This window comes from Podarcis erhardii (genome assembly GCF_964252035.2).
Source record: "Podarcis erhardii genome assembly, chromosome: 1".
Taxonomy (NCBI): domain Eukaryota; kingdom Metazoa; phylum Chordata; class Lepidosauria; order Squamata; family Lacertidae; genus Podarcis; species Podarcis erhardii.
The window spans coordinates 72,877,577-72,902,556 of NC_138497.1; the positions used below are offsets into that span (position 1 = coordinate 72,877,577).

The following is a 24,980-nucleotide window of genomic DNA, read 5'->3' on the forward strand; positions in this document are numbered from 1 at the left end:
TGGATTGAGAAGGCGATTGGGTCGCATCCGGCCCCCGGGGCTTAGGTTGCCTACCCCTGATATATACAAACTGTAGTAGTAATAATTCATAACATCCTGTTTTTCCTTAGCGAATTACATAGGACGGGAACCTTGTTAAGTTGTGGGTGAACATATCAGACAACACAGCAATTCTTCAGACAGTTCTTGTTTATTCACAGGCCAGAACAGAACTGAACTGAACTGAAGGGTTCAGCCAACCTGCTTATATAGAGCTCAACTACAAAGCAACAGTAACAACTCTCTGTAACTATCCAATCACTGAATGTCACTTTCAATTCCTTATTTGCATATGCGGACCTGAGTAAAAACTATCTACAGTATCCCCCTGCTAGCCCAGGGTGAGAACTTCAGTACATAATAAACCTTATTCTTTTTGTGAAAGCAGCACCTAGGAAGGGGAGGTTTGTTTCTTTACTCTCCCACTTAGACTGGAATGGAGATGGCCATGGCTAGGAACCTTAGTAGAAAAGGTCCCCCATTGGCACCAGTGGAGTCTCCCTCCGTGCCCCTCACCACAAGGTTCAAAGCCCCACAGGTAATCTCCAATTTGATCTTAGTGGAGAACCAAAAAGATAATCCTCTCCATCCCTGTGTGCTGCTTTCTCAGTGAGAACTGGGCTCTCGCACTTTTGGTGTGTTTAGAAAAGCAAGATATGTAGCTGCCTGCTACCTCTTAAGTGCTCACCTAGTTTGGCCCTCTTTTCCAGATAGCCCTTACATCAGAAGTAAGGCAAGCGGCCTCCAGGAAGAGAGTGGCAAGAGTGCTTCCACCTGGGACTCTTCTTTGGCACCCACTTTATTATGTGGTACTAAGTGAAGACCTTCCAGTTTTCCCAAGCTATTATATCTTTTCACTTGTAAATCTGCTGAATCTTTCAAAATATTTTAAACTGTTGTTAGTTTATTGGATTAGAAATTGTTTTACGTTGTGCTGTAGTTTTATGTCTGCTGTTTTAGATGTTTTGTATGTATAACATTTTTATTTTTATGTAAGCTGCTCTAGGTATTGAAGGGTAGGGTAAAAATATTGTGAATTAATTAATAAGAATGTTGGACTGTCTCATTTTCCAAAATAACATCAAAGCAGCACGTAATTACAATGTAGTTTCTTTGATTAAAAACTGCCATGGTTTGGAAACTTCAGAGTTTCCCCAACAAAGTCCTCAACAAAGATGGCATTTCAGCTTGAGCAGCACCACATTTAACTTGAAATAAATTAAGCTCATTTTCTCCCATTTTTTCCCATTTAGTTTTTGGGTCTATACATTAAGGTACAGTTAATTTTAGATGCAAAACTTTGTACGCTGTGCAAATCATGCCTAGATGTCAAAGTAAAGTAACAACCCTAATGAGCAACGTTAAAAAAGGCAGGACCCATTAGTTAAAAGACACATGGAAACAGCCAAAGATGACAAACATGCATAAAATTCAAAACATGATGGAAAAGAGAACAGGCAACTGAACCACATAAATCAGTGTTTTGAATTTTATTTCTCTGTGGGTATAATTGTACCTTAGTTTCTTATAATGATTTATTGAGGTAAATATTCTGTATGGTTTAACAGCTACAGCTTCAAAGTGTCAGCCACACAGTCTCCCTTATTCATGAGGCAGCTGAGGACTGGGGTTGTGAATTAGCTTCTGTATTCTGGGACTTGGCAAAGTTTGTTTTTTAAGGTTCTTATAAAGGATTCATATTGATGCAGCTATTCAAATGTTAAAAACACTGTGCTGTAATGGATGAAATAGAAAACCTTTACTGTAATTCCTGAGGAAAAAAAGTAAATAAATGGAAATAAACCATGCAGAATTGCCTTCAGCAAAAATAGAGCAGTGCCCTGAAGTTGTTTTTGTATCGTGTGTGTTTGCACGCGCATTCTCTCTCTCTCTCTCTCTCATATGGGAAGACAAAAAAAGCACACTATCATTTCTTGAAGAGAAGAATAAAACAAAATTAAATTAAATCAGGAGAAAAAACTGGAACAAAGATCTTAAACTGTGACATTTGCTGTTGCTGGATGCCAAGCCACACTTTCTAGTCAGAATAAACCAGCCATTAACTAATAAAAGAGTCATAGTCCATGAAAGTTGTGATGGCATTTTAACAGTTCTTCATCTATTATTTAAAAAAGTCTAATCTGCAAAATACAGTTCCTTTTCTGTTTATTGTCTTAGGGCAATGATGGCAGAAATTAGATGTGTTCCCATGGTGTGGAAAGCCACCTTGTGGTCCATGCCAAGATATTCAGCAGGAAGCCTTCTTATTGCCAAGAAACACGTGTGCCTCGGATACCAAAGATCAACATGTGCTGATGTTTCAACATTCCTGGAGAGAAATCTGACCCCCTCGGTGCCTATACTAGGCTCCCTGGCATGCCAGGACCTCACCCCATCTGTTCAGAGTGGCACTGTGCCTTCTCATGTGGAACTACACCAGTTACAGAGCACAGGTGCCAAATATATGCTTAACTTAAAACCCTGAGAAAATGCAGCAAATGACTTCCCTGCAAGAAAATGGCATCTCCTGCCAAACTGGATTCATGCTTCATTAGAAAATGGTGGCAAGGACTTGCCATTGAAAACCTCACCGAGAAATGACCACTCTTAACATTGTCATCTAGCTTGAGGCCTTTCTGCCTTGGAGTGTAAATCTCACATTGTGAGGTTCACAAGGAGTTCCGCTAGTTGTACTGGATTTTAAAACAGTTACAGCTGAGGGCACCAACACAGTGCCTGTACATACAGTGCTACTCTTGAAGAATTCCCCTGGTGCCCAAAAAGCACCCAAGGCCTCTCTTCAGCTCACTGTCCTCTTGGTCATGAAGTGGTAAGCATGGTAATTCCACCCCACGATCTGCCATAAAGCACTTAAAGGTGAAAGAGGCAGTGGGTGGAGTGTTTCCAAGGGTGAAATGAACAGCCGAGTAGATGAACAGAAAGTGGAGTGAATGAAGAGGGCAGGAGCACAAGGGAAGAAATCTGGGAAGCTTGTGGGGAGGAAAACATAGCAGAGAGAAGGGTATCATAGGGGTCATGGGGGGAGGGAGAGAAAGAGAAGGTACACATGCATGAAAACACGTTTAATCCATCTAAACCAGAGCTTTCCAAACTGTGTGTTGTGACATGTTAGTGTGCCAGCTGCAGTGTATAGGTGTGTCGCGCAAATGCTCCCCACACTTCTCCCGGAGCTGGAAAGGGGTTAGTTTAATCTCCAGTTTGCTAGAAAAACTGAAATACTGTGTTGCGAAATGATGCATGTCTAAAAAGTGTGTCACCCAAAGTCTGGAGAGCTCTGATCTAAACAGATCCTCTTGAAATAGTATAATCAAATCACAAGTCAAAACACAGATCACATTGTCTCAACTACCTGAACCTTAAAAAATAATAGATCCAGTGCTTTCTAGCACTGCCATAACATAAAGACATGGACCCAAAGCATAGATCCTTGTGGATTCTCAAATCTTTTTACAAATTATCATCTCAAAACCACCATCAAATTGTAGGTCGCCTCTGTATCCACAGATCTGTTCTGTGGTTTGTTGGAGGTTTTGTTGTAATTCTGTTGCAATTTTGTGTCAAAATCATGAAAATCCATGAGAATCTGTGGCTTGGATCAATGTTTTTGTGGTGATGTAGGGATTGTTACTGTGCAATCTGCCATTGTATGGTTTAATTTGATAGTGGGGGTGGATCCCATGTAAAATCATACATATTCAAGAGGATCTGTCAGCTGGATCTGACTTTTATCCAGACCATTTGGAAAAACAAATGATATGTGTGTGTGCTTTCCCTTTTTCTGTCTGTTGTGGGGATGGGGAGAGACTGGCCTTGGGGAGGGCAGAGAGAAGCACCTGCATGGGGTGATGCCCGTAGCACTCTCCCAAAATTCCCAACGGACCCCAAAAGGTTGGCAACCCCGAACGTATTGTCAACCTTATCAAAAACAGGTTGACATCACAGAACTGTACACACAGTTTTGTACACACAAAACTGTGTACACTGAGAATGAATACACAGAAGTGAAGTAATATATGGGTCAGGCTATCAAGGATGCAAAAAAAGTCAATAATTAATTTCCCCACGATTTATAGGAGGGCACAAGAGCCAGCGATGTGTCAGAGAGACGGAGGAGACGCAGCATGAAATGTAGCTAATAAGAAGAGGGTGAGCCATTTGTGGCCTGATGACCCTTCCCTTCCATCTTGGCATAGATCTTCTTCTTCACAGTTCTAGATAATGCTATTCTTCTGTGCCCAATACTATGTCAAATTGTTATGCTTCAGATTCACCAAGTTAAAAGTACCCTGATGCTGCACGTGGAATTGCTGTTCCCAAAGCTATGACAACGATTTTGCCAAGTAATGTGTTTGCAGCTGCTTGATTGGCTGCAAGTTATGAACAACCAAAGTCACAATTCTGCAGTTAGAGCAAAGCAAGTTGGGTGGGGAATACAGGTAATAATGTTATTCTTTAAAATGACTAGTTCTTAGTCTTATTGCGGGGCAGGGGATTCCCTTTAAGGGGAGTTGATATATAACTCAGGCTCCTATTGAGTACAGTACTTGGTTAAACCAGTTTCAATTGAACTGGGAAGAGCTCTGAGCTGGACAATGAAAGTAGATCATTGCAACCTGAGAATTATCTGAGATTTTTTTACTGGGAATCCAAATCCCCTTTTGATCTGCAATATTAACAATGGGCTACATTGCAGGGCTGCTGCAATAGAGGTGTAACCATGAGCTGCCCAGCAGGGTATACTACTCATTCAGCTCACCCTGTAGTGTAGGGATAAAACAATGGATAACATTTCATGTACTCTTTCCACTTCAGCCCAACCTGCAATAGAGTTCTAATACTCCTGGAATGAACAGCTATGGGACAGCTGCATATTCCTGCATTGCAATGGATTGGACTAGATGATCCCCAGGGTCCCTTCCAACTCTACAATTCTATGAAATGATTGGAATCTCCAGTTCTACAGTGCTTTTAAAGACATTGTTTCACACTAAATAAGAAAGAGCATGAACTCTTCACTTTGCTGCTACCTATTGGGCTATTTTGGGAGTTGAGTAGGGTAGAGATCTGGTATTTAATCCAAGGCTGGCTCTATACACAGGGGGGAAATGCTATAAATAAGTCATAAATTAAATTGTTATAACAAAAGCAAAAAAGACTCTATGTAAAATTGCATAGACAAAGTTTTGTGCTCTACAGCGCCATCTGGTGGCACATGTTAATAATTACAGGTAGGTAGCCGTGTTGATCTGCCATAGTCGAAACAAAATAAAAAAATTCCTTCCAGTAACACCTTAGAGACCAACTAAGTTTGTTATTGGTATGAGCTTTTGTGTGCATGCACACTTCTTCAGATACACTGAAACAGAAGTCACCAGACCCTTATATATAGTGAGAGGGTAAGGTAAAGGTAAGGGACGCGGGTGGCGCTGTGGGTAAAACCTCAGCGCCTAGGACTTGCCGATCACATGGTCGGCGGTTTGAATCCCCGCGGCGGGGTGCGCTCCCGTCGTTCAGTCCCAGCGCCTGCCAACCTAGCAGTTCGAAAGCACCTCTGGGTGCAAGTAGATAAATAGGGACCGCTTACCAGCGGGAAGGTAAACGGCATTCAGTGTGCTGCGCTGGCTCACCAGATGCAGCTTGTCACGCTGGCCACGTGACCCAGAAGTGTCTGCGGACAGCGCTGTCTCCCGGCCTATAGAGTGAGATGAGCGCACAACCCTAGAGTCTGGCAAGACTGGTCCGTACGGGCAAGGGTACCTTTAAAGTAAAGGTAAAGGGACCCCTGAAAGGTAAAGGGTCCAGTCGTGACCGACTCTGGGGTTGCAGTGCTCATCTCGTTTTATTGGCCGAGGGAGCCAGCGTACAGTTTCTGGGACATGTGGCCAGCATGACTAAGCCGCTTCTGGGGAACCAGAGCTGTGCACAGAAACGCCATTTACCTTCCCGCCAGAGTGGTACCTATTTATCTACTTGCACTTTGACGTGCTTTCGAACTGCTAGGTTGGCAGGAGCTGGCACCGAGCAACAGGAGCTCACCCCGTCGCGGGGATTCGAACCGCCGACCTTCTGATCGGCAAGTCCTAGGCTCTGTGGTAGGGAGAGGCATTACTCAGAAGGGTGGTGGGAATGGGTGATTGGCTGATAGGTGTGGCGAACCTGTTGACAACTGCTTATAATGCTGTCATAGCATTGTAACATGGCTAATACAGTGGTACCTCCGGTTACAAATGGGATCCGTTCCGGAGGCCCGGCCGTATCTCGAAGATTTTGTAACCGGAGGCACCTGTTCTGCGCATGCACGTGGTGCTGTAGAGTGCTTCTGTGCATGCGTGAGGCATGCAGAGCGCAAACACACTTCCAGGGTTGCCACGCTCGCAACCCGAAGTTTATGTTACCCGAAGGTGATGTAACCTGAGGGTCCACTGTATAGCCAAGTCCTACGATTCATAAAAATACTGGATTTCTCCATTGATTTCTGCTTGGCAGCAGTCACTTCTCTTCTTGAAGGCACTTTAAAAGAGCCTCTTGGTGTGAACCAGGATTTGACCTAAACAGACAATGAGAGGGTTCCATCACTGAATGCTGTAGTCATCAACTGTTGAATGTGCACCTGTGAACCAGGCCTTGATGACCAACAGTTGGATTCTTGAAGTGATTCCTTTGAAAAGCATTGTGAGACCAAATCATATGGAAGCTTTCTCTGTGATATTTGATCTACAGTGGTACCTCAGTTTAAGAACAGCCCTGTTTACTAACTATTCAGTTTATGAACTCCACAAAACTGGAAGTAGTTTCCCGGTTTGAGAACTTTACCTCAGTCTAAGAATGGAAGCTGAACAGTGGAAGGGCACCAGCGGCAGGATGCCTCATACGGGAAATTAAGAACGGTTTCGGTCTGAGAACGGACTTCCGGAACAGATTAAGTTCATAAACCAAGGTACCACTGTATGTTTGTTTGCTCACATGTGCAAGTGATTATTTGATGCTGTAGCCATCAAGTGTTGAACATGCATGTGTGAACCAGCCCAGTGTGGGCATGTAAAGAAAGAAGCAGCAGAAAAAAGAAGCACGAGATGTTCAACCATTTTCATAAGGGCTGTGAACTCCACTTTGCAAAGATAAATCTTTCCTAACTTTTTTATTGCTGCCATTCCCCAGTACAGTATAAACGGAAGCAAAATAGCAATCCTTTCTTATTTCCTCTGTTAATAAAAAGTAGTTTGGCTAGCACAGAAATCAAGATTTGTGAAAGCAGCAGTCTTCACACTGATGTGTTCAAAACCGTTTTGTAAAAATGGGGCAGCATTTTAAAGAAAGGTTTTTATAATGGTTTCAAAAGTATGAAAGCCATTTCAGAATGAGAATATGTCTCATTCTTTATGTTCTTTATGTTCCTGAGCCTTAAAAGGACCTTTAAATGTTAACAGCCAAGGCAGTTTTCCTCAGACTGGTGCTCTTTATGGTACACACTCTTATTGTTTCACAATAAAACAAAAGTAAGAACAGGTGGGAACTTTCACATGGTCAGTCTCACTGACTATTACAAGTGATAATAGCAATAACAATTTTTTCCCCTATTCTGCTCTTCCATTGATACGCTCAGTGACTTACAGCAAATAAACAATAATCACAACACTAAATAATATAAAACAGATAATACAGCAACATAATAAAATCACATTAACATCAGACAGTAAAAAAAGCCCACTAAAATAAAAGGCTCCTGTTCATGGAGTAAAACGCTCAAAGAGGGGCCCTCACAGATCTCAACCGAGAGCATATTCCAAGGCTACAGCATTACCACAGAAAACCCATTTCTTGCTCATCAGACTATTGTGGGATGGCACTTGGAACAGGGACCCCAAAGCGGATTTTAATGCCAAGGCTGGCTTAAGAGGAAGTAGGCAATAGTCCTTAAAGTCCAATCTAGGATATTTAAATTAGGCCGAAACCAGAACTAGAGTTATCACCTCACGATGGATGTTCAGCTAAGTTTCTATTTGCATCCTCCTTGTTTCAGTGGCATTTGCGGTGAAGTGAATCTTTCTCCATTACTGCCATGTCACTAATATGTGTAGCATGACCCAGTTAAAAAGGTACAATGTATTATTTCAAGCCAGATTTATTTATTTCAGATATTCAAATACCACTCAATATTCAGGAAATCTAAGCATCTGCATTTTTTAACAAAAGCATGCAGAGAATTAGAACAATTAAAATTCATCCTAAAAGCATAAAACTATCTTAATATGCCTGCTGAAATAAGAAGGTCCTTGTTATATAATATCCATATATTACTTATATGATTAAGCAGAGAGCGGTAGTCTCCAAATTTCTCTGCTCAGAGCTATCCTTCCCATGAAGCAATGTAATCTCCAATCACCAGCAGTTGATAATGGGGTGGAATTGAGGCACCATTTTCCTGCCTTCAATTTCTAACTGAAGGCACCTACTGTTTTAATTGTTACATGCCTTCTGTATTTTTTTTATGATGGCAAACATACACAGGCAATTAATAAAATATCTGTCTGCAACACTGATTTAAAATTTCTGTAGGTTTTTATTATATATGTAATATGTTGGTTGTAAACTTCTTTGATTTTTTGTGAATAGCAGTGTACAGAAATTGTGATAAATAAATAAAAGCTTGTGTTTAAAACCATATGGGAAATACCATCCTCTTATAAATCTATCACTATTACTGTTAATTGCTTTGAGAACCGCTATGTTTGAAAAGGAGTACACAAATACTGCAGTCAGTCAGTCAGTGAACTCTAGACCAAGGCCACCATTTTGATTTTTCTTTCAGTACAGTAGTGAAAATGTAGGGGCCCATAACTATTTCTATTTAAAATAGCATAGGAGAAAATTTTGAAATGGCTTTCAATCTCTCAAGTACTCCAGCCAAGGAATATGAGCCAGAGCTTATCAGGGCTCAGCCAACATCTGGAGCACCGAAGTAACAATCAAGAAATGAGTGTGTTTGAGCATATGCGCAGGCTACTTTCCCTCAACTCCAAATCCCGAGAACAAAAGCTTCTAATAAAATCAACTGCAGAAAATTCTCAAGTTTTTAACATTATTAGACACAGGAAAACTGAAGCAGGCTCTGCTTTAAGGCAGCTTACCTAGACTGAAGGGTGAGCTCTCTCCATCCTGGATGCAAAAAGGACTTTCCTCAGCTGCAATGCTGGTTACACTCAGGGAAGGTTTGTTTATGACAAATGACAGGGGAGTAACTGTGCTGCATGTTGGCTCTCTCTGGAGGGGTTGTGCTGAACCCCTGGTATTGGTAATCTTCTAGGGAAAGCATATGAGCACACCTGTAAGTAAGCAAGGGAATGAAGGGAAGGGTTAACTCCTTTCTCCAGTCCTGATCCAAATCACTCCTCTTTTCACAGCTGCCATTTGTAATGTATATATATATATACAGTATATATACAGTATATATATATATATATATATATATATATACTATATATATATATAGTATATTTGCTTTCGTAGATTTTCACGGGTACAGGAATGCAGGTTTTGGTGTCCTCGGGTGTCTTCCCGTGTAAAAGTTGGGGTGTCTAGGCGACGTTTCGACGAGGTCTCACTCGTCATCTTCAGGCTGGTGCTTTCGGCTTCTTGTTACTGGAACAGAGCAGGATCTCAGTGTTTGAGTTCCTATAAATACTGTAGAGGGGGTGTGGTGTATAGCCTCCAATGTTCTGGGCAGAGAGGAAGTTCCCAGGCTAGTGTGCCTTTTCTTCTTTTGTTCCTTAATTACTTGAGAGATATCTTGAGTGATTTCTTGAGTGATATCCTGAGTACCACTTAGGTGGGTCATTAGGTGTGGATTAGTTGTTAAAGTCTTTGTGTCTTGACCTCTTGAACTTTGTGAAGAGTTTTCCTGAGAAGATGGCTGTACTGTACTTAGTTGTGCTCTGGCTTGGCTTCGTGTATAGGGGCGAGCTGTGGTTTTGTGGCTTGTGTCAGCCAGATCTGTGTAGGGATTGCAGGGGGGTGCAGCATCCGGAGGTGCCACCATGGATTGGCTACTGGATGGTGTCTGTAATTCATCTGTGGAGAGGGTCTGGGTTTGGGTCTGGTGTGGTTGATTGGTGTTGGCGTTCTGTGTGCCTCTGGATCTGGTGTCAGTTTTTGTGGGGAGGGCTAATTTCCAGATGTCTGGCAAGCGGGATGTGTCGTCACGCTTGTTCATGTTGTGAGGGTGTTTCTCTATCTCGATGGCTTCCATGATTATTCTCTTGTGGTGATGTTCCGTGTTAAAGAGCAATTTGGAATCTGCAAAATTAATTTCGTGTCCTGTTTCTTTCATGTGTTGGAAAAGAGAGGAAGTTTTTTCTTCTTTTTTGACGGCATTCTTGTGTTCTGCGATACGTGCATTTATTCGTCTGTTTGTTTGTCCAATGTACGTGGCTGGGCAGACTTTGCAGGGTATTTCATAGATCCCTTGGTTTTCCAACTGGATTTTATCCTTGGGGTTTCTGAGGATATTGGCTATTTTTTGGTTGGTGCAAAAGGCTGTTTTGATATTGTGTTTATGGAGGATTTTGCTAATTTTATCTGTAGTGCCCTTGATATGGTGGCACCTCCGGATGCTGCACCCCCCTGCAATCCCTACACAGATCTGGCTGACACAAGCCACAAAACCACAGCTCGCCCCTATACACGAAGCCAAGCCAGAGCACAACTGGCTTGGCTTCGTACAGTACAGCCATCAGTACAGTACAGTACAGTACAGCCATCTTCTCAGGAAAACTCTTCACAAAGTTCAAGAGGTCAAGACACAAAGACTTTAACAACTAATCCACACCTAATGACCCACCTAAGTGGTACTCAGGATATCACTCAAGAAATCACTCAAGATATCTCTCAAGTAATTAAGGAACAAAAGAAGAAAAGGCACACTAGCCTGGGAACTTCCTCTCTGCCCAGAACATTGGAGGCTATACACCACACCCCCTCTACAGTATTTATAGGAACTCAAACACTGAGATCCTGCTCTGTTCCAGTAACAAGAAGCCGAAAGCACCAGCCTGAAGATGACGAGTGAGACCTCGTCGAAACGTCGCCTAGACACCCCAACTTTTACACGGGAAGACACCCGAGGACACCAAAACCTGCATTCCTGTACCCGTGAAAATCTACGAAAGCAAATACTATATATATATATATATATACTGTATATATATATATACAGTATATATGCAAAGCACAGTTGATAAAATATATGTATACATATGTATATATATATGTATATATATGTATGCAAAGCACAGTTGACAAAAATTAAGGACCTGAGACCAATCACAGCTCCTTAGTGCAGGCCTACTGCATGGTCCCCAACACATTTTGTTGCCTGAGATGTAGGACAAGATGTGGCCACTCCCTAATTCCAAGTACTGTACTGTACAGAAACTAACCATACTGGCAGCTGAATTTTAAGCAGTGGCAATGGAGTATTCTACCACACCTGAAATCCCACACACGTCTGTTCTCTTTTTGCTGCTTCCCATGCTCAGCATGTCACCTGAGGCAGCTGCCTCACTTTCATTGTAGGGCGGGCCTAGAGAAAACAGGTCTCTTCCAAAATTTACATATTCATCACACATGTGCAGGAATGGACACTCGGGTATTATTTTATTCATCAGGTATGGGACAAGTGATGTGGCACAAAGTGGTGTGTGTGTGTGTGTGTGTGTGTGTGTGTGTGTGTTCACACACAAAAATAATAATAAAATAAGCTCCCCCCCCCAAAAAAAAAATAAGCTGCCCCACAATGGACTTGCAGAGCAACTCCATTTCCCCCAGCTTATTTTGGATTTGGGGATTTGGGCCCCAGCTTTGCTGCGAGGTCCATTCATATATGGGCAGAATCTGACATACACAAACAAATGCTCAAAAATTATAAGCCAGAACCAAAGTGTCACAGCATATGCACCATATTTGTTTAAGCTCAAGGCTATAGAGAGTCATCACTCTAGAGGTACTCTGGCTTGAAAATAAATCTAAAATGTAACAATCCACATTCTGTTGCATTTTGAGTTAAAATGCTTTCCTACTGCGATTTACGGAATTGATATGATTGCTTGGTAATAACTACAATTCTGTAAGCTACACTGATGGTATGCCATTACTGCCTGAGCTACAGCGGAAAAAATTGAGACTTTTTATCTGCTCCAACAATGTATATAAACTTTCTCCTTCCTTCAGTGTTCATTCAGATGGGACAGTGTGAGAAACCTGTGGCCCCCCATGTTGCTGAACATCTCTGACCTTTGGCCATGCTGGCTGGGGCTCATGGAGGGCTACGGGTTCCATACCAATCATAACTGAAAGTTATATGAAGTCTCACTACTTGATTTATTTTTCAAAGACAGGTCTGAGAAAGATAAGAGTTTACAAAGTGAATTTCTGAATCTTTTTAGTGGCTTAATTGTAGCCTGTTTGATTTTACTTGCTGCTTTTGTTTTATCCGCTAGTTCTTTTCCTGTTTTCAGAATGTTACTATATTTATAATTTTTCTTGTTATTTTCACTGTATTTGTACCCTCCCCTAATTTTATTAGTCACCTTGAATTTTTTGGAAAAGGCGGAATACTGTACAGTATTCATACTTTAAATAAGAAAATTCCTTCCAGTAGCACCTTAAAGACCAACTAAGTTAGTTCTTGGTATGAGCTTTCGTGTGCATGCACACTTCTTCAGATACACAGTGTATCTGAAGAAGTGTGCATGCACACGAAAGCTCATACCAAGAACTAACTTAGTTGGTCTTTAAGGTGCTACTGGAAGGAATTTTTTTATTTTGTTTTGACTATGGCAGACCAACACGGCTACCTATCTGTAACTTTAAATAAGAAGCAAGTCCTTCCCACTTCCCAGCAGCAAGCCACACCACCTGGGCCATGCTGTATTCTGGTCCTGGGCTCACCCGAGAACCTTTTACAGCTATTATTTCAGCAACAGGCAGTCCTTATTACTTTTGCACAAAACTGGTAAGATTGGACCACACAAAAATCAAGCCGATAGCTAAGCCGTTTCAAAATATGCCACGGAAATTAACGGGATTTACTGCCACATCAAGCGTTTAGGACGGATTTTGAGATAATGTTCTGCATGTTTACTCAAAAGTAACCCCCACTGTGTTCAATGGCGCTTACTAACAAAGGTCAATGTGCACAGGATTGCTGCCTTACATTTTCTCAACAGGGAATCCTAGCCTAACCCATAAAATTTGTGCCAGCGGAGAATGTTATCAGTTGAATCCGTACTCAGTAAACTACCCTCTTTTTTGATGGGGAGGGAGAGAGAAGGAGAGCAAAATGCAAAAGGAAACCCCCTCAACACCGGAGAAAACGTGAAAGAGGGGGGAAACACAGAATCTACAGACGCGACCAACCACCGATCAAATTGTTTCCTTTCCCCGCCCATCTCGCCGACAGCCAATCACCAACGAGGGGAGGGGAGAGAGAGAAGCGCGCAGCTATGTCGCAGAGACTTGTGGGATTTGGAGTTCCTCCCTTTCCGAGAGTTCCCATAGAATAGCAGCAAGTGGTTAGCAGGATAAAAACTACAACTCCCAAGAAGGGAAAGGCTGAGAGGGAAAGGGGGGGGGGAGACAGACGGGGAGGGAGAAAGAAAGACCCGCCGCCTGACCTAAGCGGGAGTTCTTTCTCTGTCTCGCGCGCTTGCGCGGTGGGAAGCCCTGCGAAGAGGCGGAGGCGGAGGAATAGGAAGCCGCGATTGGGGCCGCCGAAGCTCGGGCTGCGAGCGAGCAGGGCCGGGAAGTGGCCCTCGGGGCGGGCTGCTGACCGGGGCGGCTGCAAGATGAGCGCCGCCAGGGAGTCCCAGCCTGAGCGCGGCCACGGAGTGAAGCGAGCGGCCTCCCCCGATGTGAATAAGGGCGGCTGGGGGAGGAAGCGGGGTTGGGAAGCGGGGGGAGGGGAGGCGGGGGGGAGGGGGAGGGGAAGGGGCTTCTTCCTGTCCCGCCGCTCATCTGCGGGGCCCTTGCCCCCTCCTTGCCCCGAGGAGAGTTGCAAAGTGGGCCGGGAGGTCAGGATCCTTTCGTCCAGCTGTGGCCCCTTTCGCCGCGCGTTTTGCCACGCGGCGACGTCTCCTGTGCCCCAAGTGCGGGGAAGTTCTCCTCGCGGCTTAGCAGAGAGAAGGGACACTGTGACTGACCTGCTCGGTGGCCCTTGTTCCCGCAAGCCCCGTCCCCCCCCCCTTTCTCCATGTTGGGATTGTACATATTGTGGTCCCCCGCCTTAGTTTTGGGGGAAAGGCATGTCCTAAGCAACCCCGAGGCGAAAGACGCGCTTTCATAGAAGTTTAGGCCCTGGTTCGGCATGCAGAAAAGCTGTAACACGTGTAGCAGCCTCGTCTGGAGGAGATGGGGGGGGGAGGAGGCGTGTATTGGGCCTGTGTGTGTTGTTCACGTGTGAATATTTAACTAGATATTTAATGTCAAGCGATCTAGGGGAAATAGCTGGAGAACTTTATTGCACACGCAGGTGTGCCAACCGTACTTTTTAAAGGGCACCTGTAAAATCAAAGCGACCCTGAGGTCCCTTGGTTTGTTCTCTGTGTTTGTGTACATCAGTTGTGGATCCTGTCCCAGCTACTGCTCAGAAGTGGGTAGAGCAACTAAAATAAAGTAAAACGTACCTGAGCACTAAGAATGATGTTAGGTAGGAAATGGAGGAATGATTGGAATGCTAACCTTCCGTCCACATAAACATGGCCAAGGTGTGGTGGTGAAATGATACCCAACTAAATCATTTGTGAAACAACTTTGAATGTCCCTGATTGAGTTAGCAAGGTTCCATGGGGAGAACAAAATACAACATTGTATGCTCAGATATGCTATAAAACATTGCCTATATTACATAAACCTGTGTAAACGGAAAGTTCCACAATGCCTAAAAGTGAGTTGAAAGCAAGGGCAATGCTTTATATTATAATCATCCAAGCCACTTGTGTGGGAAGTGATGGGAGTACAAAAAAGTCTTGATATCTAAAGCCTACAGGGAGTTAAATAGCTTAATAAAATTCACACAAAAAAATGTATCTGCAGACATGAAAGGGGACATGGGATTTACTGGAATACCACCTGCAAGGCACTTCTATTAGCCAAATAGCTGCCTTTATTTCTGAGTTCATCATGGAGGACTTGATTAATGATAGGATAAAAGCAGGACAGTCAAATTCAATGCAACATAATATATATATTTACCGATTATTACTTTTGTAGACCCTCCCTCTCAAAAAGCTTGCATCCCCAGGCTTGGAATGTCTTTTGGAGGACTGCCACAATTGTTACCCTTTTCAACTGTGTTTCAGCAGCTTCACAGTGGATATGACACCAGCAGCATTCATATTTTGGCCATTAGAGTCCACAGCTGCTTCTCCCTGCTGATGGTTGACATACATATATATATATATATATGCGCGCAGCACTTGTACATTGTGGGCAACTTTTGATTAATTCTATGATGTCTGAAGCAGCTTTTAATTCTATGGTTCACTTTTCTCAAAAGAGAATTTTGGTAGAGAGGGTGATGGCTTGCTTCCATTTGCTGGTGTGTTTGACTGTGCTATAAGTGCTGCAGCCTCATATGGTAGGTTTTTGAAGGAGCTGATCGCATCCAAACAGTGACAAGATGGAAAATAGGCATATTCTTTCAGTTAATTGAAATTGTATTATTGATCCCAGTAACCAGTAAACTGCAATGATTAATTCACCCCACTTTTCAGATTGTCGACATGTATTTTCATATGGTGCCAGCTACTACTTAACTGGGCTTTCCTGGAAATCATGCTTACTTTACAGGTGGTTAAATAAGCTTTGCATTTTTAGCCTCCTCCTTTTTTAAAAAAGTCTTCCTGATCTTGTTTAAACGCAGCTATAAATTTTCCACTTCCCTTGAAAGGAGCTGGTCATTTCCACAGCCTCCACAACCTGCTTCTAGGGCTGTAGTTTGCTACTAGCCATTAATGGGTGCCTTCAAAAAGCTGTTGCCCTGTGGGTAGTAGCTTTGCTGATTGGGGCTTAACAATCCCCATTAACAGTGTGTGACTCTGAACTTGCATGATCATGGCTGCACTCTTAAAACAAAAGCTGTTCAGAATATATGATAAAGTAATTGAAAATGTATGCATGCAATCGACTTATCTTTCTTTTTAACGTGACCACAGGCCACCTTCTGTCTTGCAGCTTGGATCTAGCAGCTGGGAGGCAGCAGACCTGGGTAATGAAGAAAGAAAGCAAAAGTTCTTGAGACTTATGGGTGCTGCAAAGGTGAGGCTTTATCTTTATCTAAGGGAGCTGGGCATGTTTAGCCTGGAGAAGAGGAGGTTAAGGGGTGATATGATAGCCATGTTCAAATATATAAAAGGATGTCACATAGAGGAGGGAGAAAGGTTGTTTTCTGCTGCTCCAGAGAAGCGGACACGGAGCAATGGATCCAAACTACAAGAAAGAAGATTCCACCTAAACATTAGGAAGAACTTCCTGACAGTAAGAGCTGTTCGACAGTGGAATTTGCTGCCAAGGAGTGTGGTGGAGTCTCCTTCTTTGGAGGTCTTTAAGCAGAGGCTTGACAACTGTATGTCAGGAGTGCTCTGATGGTGTTTCCTGCTTGGCAGGGGTTTGGACTTGATGGCCCTTGTGGTCTCTTCCAACTCTATGCTTCTATGATCTTCCATCTAAACAGTTCATTGAACCACAGAGGAAACTTGTATAGAAGAACCTTTTAAACTTATTCTTTCACTGATCATGCTTGGTTTACTTCACTGATTTTGATAAGCATACAAGGGGTGGCAATCCATTCATCTTGATGTTATTGAAAGGCATGCATTATCTATGGCTGCTCTCAGAAAGAAAAAAATAGTTGAGCTGTGGCACTCTCATGTATTGGGAATAATGCTGTTGAATTTTTTTTATTGTTTAAACAAGCAAGTTAATATGTTTCACTGAACATAGAGGAACAAATATTTTGCTAGTATGATTGTTAACCGATACTCTGAAGGATGAACAGAATACAGTGGTACCTCAGGTTAAGTATTTAATTCGTTCTGGAGGTCCGTTCTTAACCTGAAGCACCACTTTAGCTAATGGGGCCTCCTGCTGCTGCCATGCCACTGGAGCACGATTTCTGTTCTCATCCTGAAGCAAAGTTCTTAACCCAAGGTACTATTTCTGGGTTAGCGGAGTCTGTAACCTGAAGCGTATGTAACCCGAGGTACCACTGTAAATTTTAATGCAGCAGCCAGTCAAGGTTACAGCTGAATAGTTTTTTCAAGTAAGATGCTTGAGACAATATGGGGAGAGTGCTGTTTCACTCTGGTCCTGCTAGATGGGCCTTTAGTCTCATCCAGCAGAGCTCGTTATGTTATTAGGTAACTGGGCTCTGTAGAGGTAGGCTGATGCAGCATTTTCACAGCAAACATCCAAGTGCTTCATAGAAGATAGGATGGAAGCTAATGTCCTCAAGAAGAAAGATGTGATACTTGTACTTCTCATATAGTATGAAACTGGTTCTATGTTGGACTTCCATATTTGAATCTCTGATTATTTTTATTTTTGCTTTTATTCTTGATTTCCCCCATAATTACTTACAGCATCTGGTTGTTTCATTTTATCAATTCGGACATATGAAATCTGCATGCTAGAACATTGATATTAAACAAACAAACAAAAAGCTGATTTTAAAAATATGACGAAGTTAATGCTGGGCATTAACAGAATGTAACTCCCTGAAAGCTGGCACAATAATTTTATGATAGGTAAAGGTAAAGGTACCCCTGCCCGTACGGGCCAGTCTTGACAGACTCTAGGGTTGTGCGCTCATGTCACTCTAGAGGCCAGGAGCCAGCGCTGTCCGCAGACACTTCCGGGTCACATGGCCAGCGTGACAAGCTGCATCTGGCGAGCCAGCACAGCACACGGAACGCCGTTTACCTTCCCGCTAGTAAGCGGTCCCTATTTATCTCCTTGCACCCGGGGGTGCTTTCGAACTGCTAGGTTGGCAGGCGCTGGGACCGAGCGACGGGAGCGCACCCCGCCGCGAGGATTCGAACCACCGACCTTTCGATCGGCAAGTCCTAGGCGCTGAGGCTTTTACCCACAGCGCCACCTGCGTCCCTTACAATTTTATGATACTTACAAATAATGTCTATTGCAAGGTTGCCTGTGGAGCATGAAAACTTACAAAGTGCTGCAGAACTCATTGTTGTGATTTGCTTCGAGAGACAGCAGTTGTTCTCAAATAATAGCTTTTATTTTCTTTTAGAAAGAGCATACTGGCCGCCTTGTTATTGGAGACCACAGATCAACTTCTCATTTTAGAACAGGTCAGTCTAAATTAAGTGGAAGTAAGTTTATGTATCTTTTAATGAAGTGTGGCTGTTTTTCAGGAAGTCCCCTTTTTTTGGCTGAATAGCAGCTTTCTCAAGGCTACCCAGTAAGCTTTATAAAGCAAAGATTTGAACTCAAAACCATCTCTCAGGCCACTAAAACCACACTGGCTCTGTGGCAAGCTGAATGAGAGCAGGATCACCCCACAATGTGTAACCCATTGGCCTAAGGCATGCATTGTCTCCTACTTACTGGACACAGGCATGCCATGAACAAATCATGCTTTACCAACAAATGTCTGGAGCTCCTGCTTCTGGATAATGTTTTTCTCTTGCCATCAAATAAGTTTCATGGATTAAATTAATTAGCTGTGCTGTTTTGGCTCACTTGAGATTTCATTAGTAATTTTCAATTGGGATTACGCATCTTCTGCCATTGGTGGGAGCAAAGTTTTCCCTGGGACAGTTGCTTTCAAGGCTTTTGAAGCTGTTCTGTCCCTTTGTTTTAGCACATGTCTGTAATGAAGCACTAGCAAGGCATGGTGATTCGCATGAAGTATTCTGACTCTAAAAGGCCTTACGCTCCTGCTTTTGTGTTGTAATTAGATGTTTGTTTGTTAGTTTGACTGGATGGTAACCAACGTGTATGAACATATAGGGGAAGAAGACAAGAAGATGAATGATGAGCTAGAAACTCAGTTCCAGCAAAGCATGGATAGCACCATGTCAGGAAGGAACCGGCGGCATTGCGGACTCGGCTTCAGTGAGGTAATCATGTTTAACTTGAAATAGTGACTCAAGTTGTGTTTCTCTAGAAGCCAAACACACAGACAACACAACAGCAGCACAGTTTTGTACAGTGGATGCTGCTTAAGTATGTCAAACTGTCGCATGGCACACACACAAGCCTATCCATTCCTTAGGCCACTGTCTGCTGAACTCAGGCCACACTGTACAACTGCTGTATTTTTGCCAATGGGCCAGTGTAGTCAGCTGCTGCAGTCTGTAAACTTTGCCCACTGGAATTGTAGGAGGTCCAGAGGGCTGGAGGTTTTCCCACATTTACGATGAGGCATTATAATTTAGCATCACCACAGCATTCCCTTGCTTCTGCCTTGAATTCATAAGAAGATACAGCTTAGAGCAGGGATGGCTAACTCAAATCAAGCCCACAAAACTACTTTATTTGACCTTTGGTAAAGGTAAAGGTACCCCTGCCCGTACAGGCCAGTCGTGTCCGACTCTAGGGTTGTGCGCCCATCTCACTTAAGAGGCTGGGTGCCAGCGCTGTCCGGAGACACTTCCGGGTCACGTGGCCAGTGTGACGAAGCTGCTCTGGCAAGCTGGCACCAGGACAGCACATGGAAACGCCATTTACCTTCCCGCTATAAAGCGGTACCTATTTATCTACTTGCACTTAAGGGTGCTTTCGAACTGCTAGGTGGGCAGGAGCTGGGACCGAGAGACGGGAGCTCACCCCGCCGCGGGGATTCGAACCGCCAACCATGCGATCTGCAAGTCCTAGGCACTGAGGTTTTACCCACAGCGCCACCCGCATCCCTTGACCTTTGGGGCTGTGCCAAATTCTTACCTTTTTGTGGTAAAAGGTTTTGCCCAAAGTTTTACTCGCAAGGCAGGAGGAAATTGTTTTCAACATTTTGCCACACTTTCTTTGGGTTTTGTTTGTAATGCCTTCGCCATGCCAAAATGCACATTTTCCCATTTGCTCTGGCGCTCTTGCCTATTCCATAACTTCATCGTGAAGCTTGATTGATCACTATTTAGTTAGGTTGCGCAACAAAACATTCTGTGTTAAGTCTGGTGGCTTCCAAAATGCAGAAGTTGGCCATCCCTAGCTTAGAGCAAATGCCTGATTTTGCATGGCTAGGGGCTTATCTCTGGTGAAACGAGGCTGTAACCCTCTACCTGCTTACATGGGATTCTGAGTGCGTGTATATTGCGCTGTAGCGTACTTCAAAATGTTGCTATGTGAAGGGGCCTAACATGGCTGCTTTGTTTCCTTAATGATACATCCATCATTTTATTTGTATGCTGCCTTTCCATAGTTTGAACCCTGCTCAAGGCGGCTTACAACATGAATAGAAATGCTGTTCAGCAGCCTCAGCTTTTGTAGCTGGAGTCAAATCAGGGCCCGCACCTCCCAGGCCAGGTGGGAAAGGCCTGTAAGGTATTCCAGGACTCAGCCAAGATGCAAAGCTCATCAAGATGATTTTACATGGGTTTTGTATATGGGCTTTGTTTGTTATGTTGAAACATCCATTTTTCAGTATGACTTTTTAAAAAAGGGACGGAAAGTTTTTGCATTTTCTGTAATCTGAATTTTTCTTTTAGTTTGAAGAAGACAAGGGAGATCCAGAGGATACAAGAGACTCTCTGGAGCCAGAAAGCTCAGAGGACTCGGAAAGTGATTCTGAGTCTGAGCAAGAAGAGGCTGCAGAATCTACTGAAAAGCACAGCGATGCTGAAGATCCTCAAGCTAAGAAAAATTCAAAAAGCAACTATAAAATGATGTTTGTTAAATCCAGTGGTACATAACTACAGATCAAATCTGCCTTTAAGCAAAGTAAGCCTTATGGTTACAGTGCAAAGTATTGGACTGCTCACAGCACAGACCTTTCTATTATGGTTTGAATAAGGCCCTTTTAGAGAGAGAATAGTGTTTGCTTTTCCATCGCCATGAAACTATTTTTATCAGCATGACTGTATCCATTTTGTTTTGTAAAGTATGAAAATAAAATTGGGCTGGTTGTGGGGAGGGTGCAAGTTAGTTCTCGATCCCCTTTTACATTATTCTTCTGTCCCCCTTCCTATTCCATGATGGCTATCAAACCTTTCTTAAGCTTGTTAAAATGATTTATCGAAATGATACTTGATGTCTTTAAGTGTGGTTTATTTTTTAAAGCAGCACACAGTTTGGGTTTTGAATGATATAATTATTAAAAAGGGAGAATTGGAGCTCCTTTGTCTTGCTGGCATCCCAAAAGGGAACAGCATTTTAGGATGTGCCCAGCACTGGCTTTTACTGTGGTGGACTTCTAATATTAGAGCTGTGCATGCATGTGAAAGAGAGAGAAAGAGATGCATGTATGAGAGAGAAACTGATTAGCCAAAGGAAGTTTGGATAAGGAATTAACAGACAAAATATTCAGTGAGGGGAGTAACCTTAACATACACATTTGTAAGTTAACTGTGTTGTATCTGTGTATACGTTATTGATCTTTAAAGCTTCACTGGCAGAAACCCTGAAATGGTTAAGGAGACTTTAACAGAGTGGGTTGAAAGGAGAGTAGGTACCTGAATGTGAAAAGTTTCAGGACTCCAGTAAAAACAACCTGCCTCAATTTTCTCTTAAGTACATTAACTAACAACTATGTTTACAGTGGTACCTCGGGTACTTAAATTTGTTCCGGAAGTCCGTTCTTAACCTGAAACTGTTCTTAACCTGAAGCACCACTTTAGCTAATGGAGCCTCCCGCGCGATTTCTGTTCTCATCCTGAGGTAAAGTTCTTAACCCAAGGTACTATTGCTGGGTTAGCAGAGTATGTAACCTGAAGCGTATGTAACCCGAGGTAACACTGTATCCAAATTATGCATTTTAATTAGTAGTACACCGGAATCATTTTTGCTTGGTTTCAGTGTGAAACCATTTTTCCTCAGAACTTGATACTGTTTTCGTCTTTTACCTACATTATATTGATTTTGCATAACCATTCCAGCTAGAGCCTGCAAAGAGAGTTTGATGCTGTTGCTGCGGTTCTTCCAAATGAGTTATACCCATCCAGTGTTTTACAGAAAGTACAGTGGATGCTTGGGTTGCGAACGTGATCCGTGCAGGAGGCATGTTCGCAACCCGCAGCGGCACGTCTGCGCACGCGCAGGTTGTGATTCGGTGCTTCTTTGTACGCGCAAAGCGCGATTTAGCGCTTCTGCGCATGCACGACCGCCGAAACCCAGAAGTAACCCATTCCGGTACTTCTGGGTTGCGGCGGGTTCGTAACCCGAAAAAACGCAACCTGAAGCGTCTGTAACCCGAGGTATGACTGTACTGTAGGTAAAGTGACAGAAGGCTGTTTGTAAAAGGGCTGTTTGTTGAAGGAGCTGTTCACATCAAGGATTAAAGTGGCTGTAGTCTGAAAAACTACAGTTGAAGCATGTATTTCTGGCATAAAATGAGAACTGATTATTCATGGTTAGTGCTGCTTATCTAATTCACCCTCTGTTCTGGGTGCCTTTCTCCATTTTCAAGATGATTAAAGAATGTCTTTCAAGCCTTCATACAACAATACAGTGGTACCCCGCAAGACGAATGCCTCGCAAGACGGAAAACCCGCTAGACGAAAGGGTTTTCCGTTTTGGAGGCGCTTCGCAAAACAAATTTCCCTATGGGCTTGCTTCGCAAGACGAAAATGTCTTGCGAGTTCCTGTGGGGTCTTTCCCCTTTTTTCCCCCTTTTCCTAAGCCCTAAGCTGCTTATCAGCTGATCCACTAAAAGCCGCTAAACCGCTAATAGCACTAATCCGCTAAGCTGTCAATGGGCTTGCTTCGCAAGACGAAAAAAACGCTATACGAAGAGCCTCACGGAACGGATTAATTTCGTCTTGCGAGGCACCACTGTAGTAGGGAAAGAAATGTGTCTCCCTGCCCCTCAACAATCAGAAAAAACAAACTATCCCTAACTTCAAATAGCACTAATGATGCTGTTTTAGTGTTTTTCACTCCTTATCACTCTCTGAATTTTATTCCTATTTAGATAGTAAGAAAATAGAAATAAATCAAGCAACCAAAGATGACAAATTATGATTGAGAAGAGTTCTCATTTTATGAATGAGTTGTTTAAAAATTTCTAGTTACTCTTGAAGATACTGTCTACAAGCAGCATTGCAAGTCCTGCATTTTTACTGGCTGAATAATTTTTATCTTTTTGATTCCAAAACATTTTAGTTTTTAATTTAATTGACCTCTCATGGAATTTCTTTTTTGCTTTGCCTGTCCCCGTGCTGGAAGTTGCTGACAACTGATTTTCAAACTTTCTGGTTCTTATTTTTCTTGGTGAACTCAAGATGGGTTTCTAGCTAGTCTCGAGATGGGAGTGAATGAATCCTGTTTAGGGGAGACTTCAGTCAGGGCTGGCCTGAAACAATTTGTTGCCTGGGGCAGTGCAGCAAACGCCTTTCCCCTGCCATAGTACATAGTAATCAAGACAGATCAAGTTAATTTGGTACAGAGGCTGAGAATCTTACAAGCACCTCTTCCTCCTCCTGGCAGTAAAAATATAACAATTATAATTGGCTGCCTCTGTCATTTTACTGAACCTAGTGTGGAGGACTACAGTCCAGATACAGATTTACCTAATTTTCTCAGCATTCTCACTCCCAAGAGAAGTATCTCAGTTAAAAGAAAGGAAGGAAGAAAGGCTTCCAATTGCCAAGGGAAAACATGTTCTCACTGTGAAGGAGACCCTGTGGTCAAAAAGGAAGGGTTTTATAAGGTGCTCTGACTTCATACAACATTTCTAGAATTTTCTATCTACTGTTCCTAAGGATCCTCAAAAAGTTTTATTTCAGAAAGCACAATTTTAGGGCAGCATCAAAGCCACAGGTCGTTCTAAGGCTAGGGTTGGGGAATTCACATCAAAAGATTGTATGCACATGTTAGTTCTCATGGCAGGAGGACTGCTCCATGGAAATCTCCTGTGGATATGCTACAGTCCCCAGAAGAGATTAAATTATGCACTGAAGCTGCCTCTATAAAATGTAGCAGACAAAGAGACTCGGCACCACTGGTAGGCTTCATAATCAAAGCTTCACATCATGGTTTGCTTTGAGTCCTTATGAACTGTCAGGAGAAACTTGAAGTAGGAACCAAGTGTTCAGGAAACATGGAAAGGCCAGGTGGTATGAAAAAGCAATCTACTTTTATCAGACTTTCCCCTGAATCTTAAAAGTCCTTTGCATATGGCATTTGATAAATATGTGGCTCACTTTATACAGTTATTGACCCACCTTGATAGTCACATTGAAGATATACTTGAGGTCAGAAGGATGACATAGAATTGAAAAAAAGGTTTATAGCTAAGGCCACAGGGAAAAGTGTTAGGAATAATACGTAATCTGTGGTCTTAAGAATCTTCCCCGTCCATTATTTCACAGTACGTTCTATGAAAATATATTATACTATATATTAGATAGATAGATATTATAGTAATTAGTCTGGTTTTATATTAGGTGGTTTTTTATTTTTTTAAAAAAAGAATTACTGAAACTAGTTGCAAAGTAATGATGGTTGTGTCACTCATTTGTTTCAAACTGTTTAGGCTGTTTGAAAGTTTAGCTCTTATAATTATTCTGCACTTTGGAATACAAATTCTTTCCAAGGCTACTTCCAAGTAACATAAAAATAACAGTAATAACATCACAATAGAACAATGCAAGTAGGCCTGTACAAAATGGTGCAGCATAGTGTGTTATGAAGGGTTCCAGTCAACCAGCCATACCCTGCATGTTCCAGTTTACTTCATTCAGTTCCCTCCC

General features: G+C 42.7%; 2 protein-coding genes across 3 annotated transcripts in view; one reads left to right on the top strand and one right to left on the bottom strand.

Annotated features, from left to right (window-relative positions):
- SOX6 (SRY-box transcription factor 6) overlaps positions 1-9,357 on the bottom strand; it is a 481,944-nt gene extending 472,587 nt beyond the window's left edge. The window contains exon 1 of the mRNA XM_081840681.1: positions 9,189-9,357. The gene's annotated coding sequence lies outside the window, so the exon portion shown is untranslated. The remainder of the gene's footprint in view (positions 1-9,188) is intronic.
- A 4,385-nt stretch (positions 9,358-13,742) lies between these two features.
- Positions 13,743-21,317, top strand: LOC309330636 (small acidic protein). Of its 2 annotated transcripts, none has more exons than XM_081842351.1 (5): positions 13,743-13,967; positions 16,269-16,371; positions 18,365-18,425; positions 19,087-19,196; positions 20,781-21,317. In XM_081842351.1, coding segments are annotated over exons 1-5 (480 nt in total). In that variant the 5' UTR covers positions 13,743-13,965; the 3' UTR covers positions 20,985-21,317. The 2 variants fall into 2 exon arrangements, with proteins under 2 accessions (XP_081698477.1, XP_081698476.1); XM_081842350.1 differs by having other exon boundaries at positions 13,745-13,967; positions 16,288-16,371.
- The last annotated feature ends 3,663 nt before the right edge of the window (positions 21,318-24,980 follow it).

Coding starts and splice junctions, on each gene's coding strand:
- LOC309330636 (XM_081842350.1), top strand. CDS start 13,902: ATGAGCGCCGCCAGGGAGTCCCAGCCTGAGCGCGGCCACGGAGTGAAG. Junction 16,372..18,364: donor GACTTATGGGTGCTGCAAAG/GTGAGGCTTTAT, acceptor ATTTTCTTTTAG/AAAGAGCATACTGGCCGCCT. Junction 19,197..20,780: donor GCGGACTCGGCTTCAGTGAG/GTAATCATGTTT, acceptor TTTTTCTTTTAG/TTTGAAGAAGACAAGGGAGA.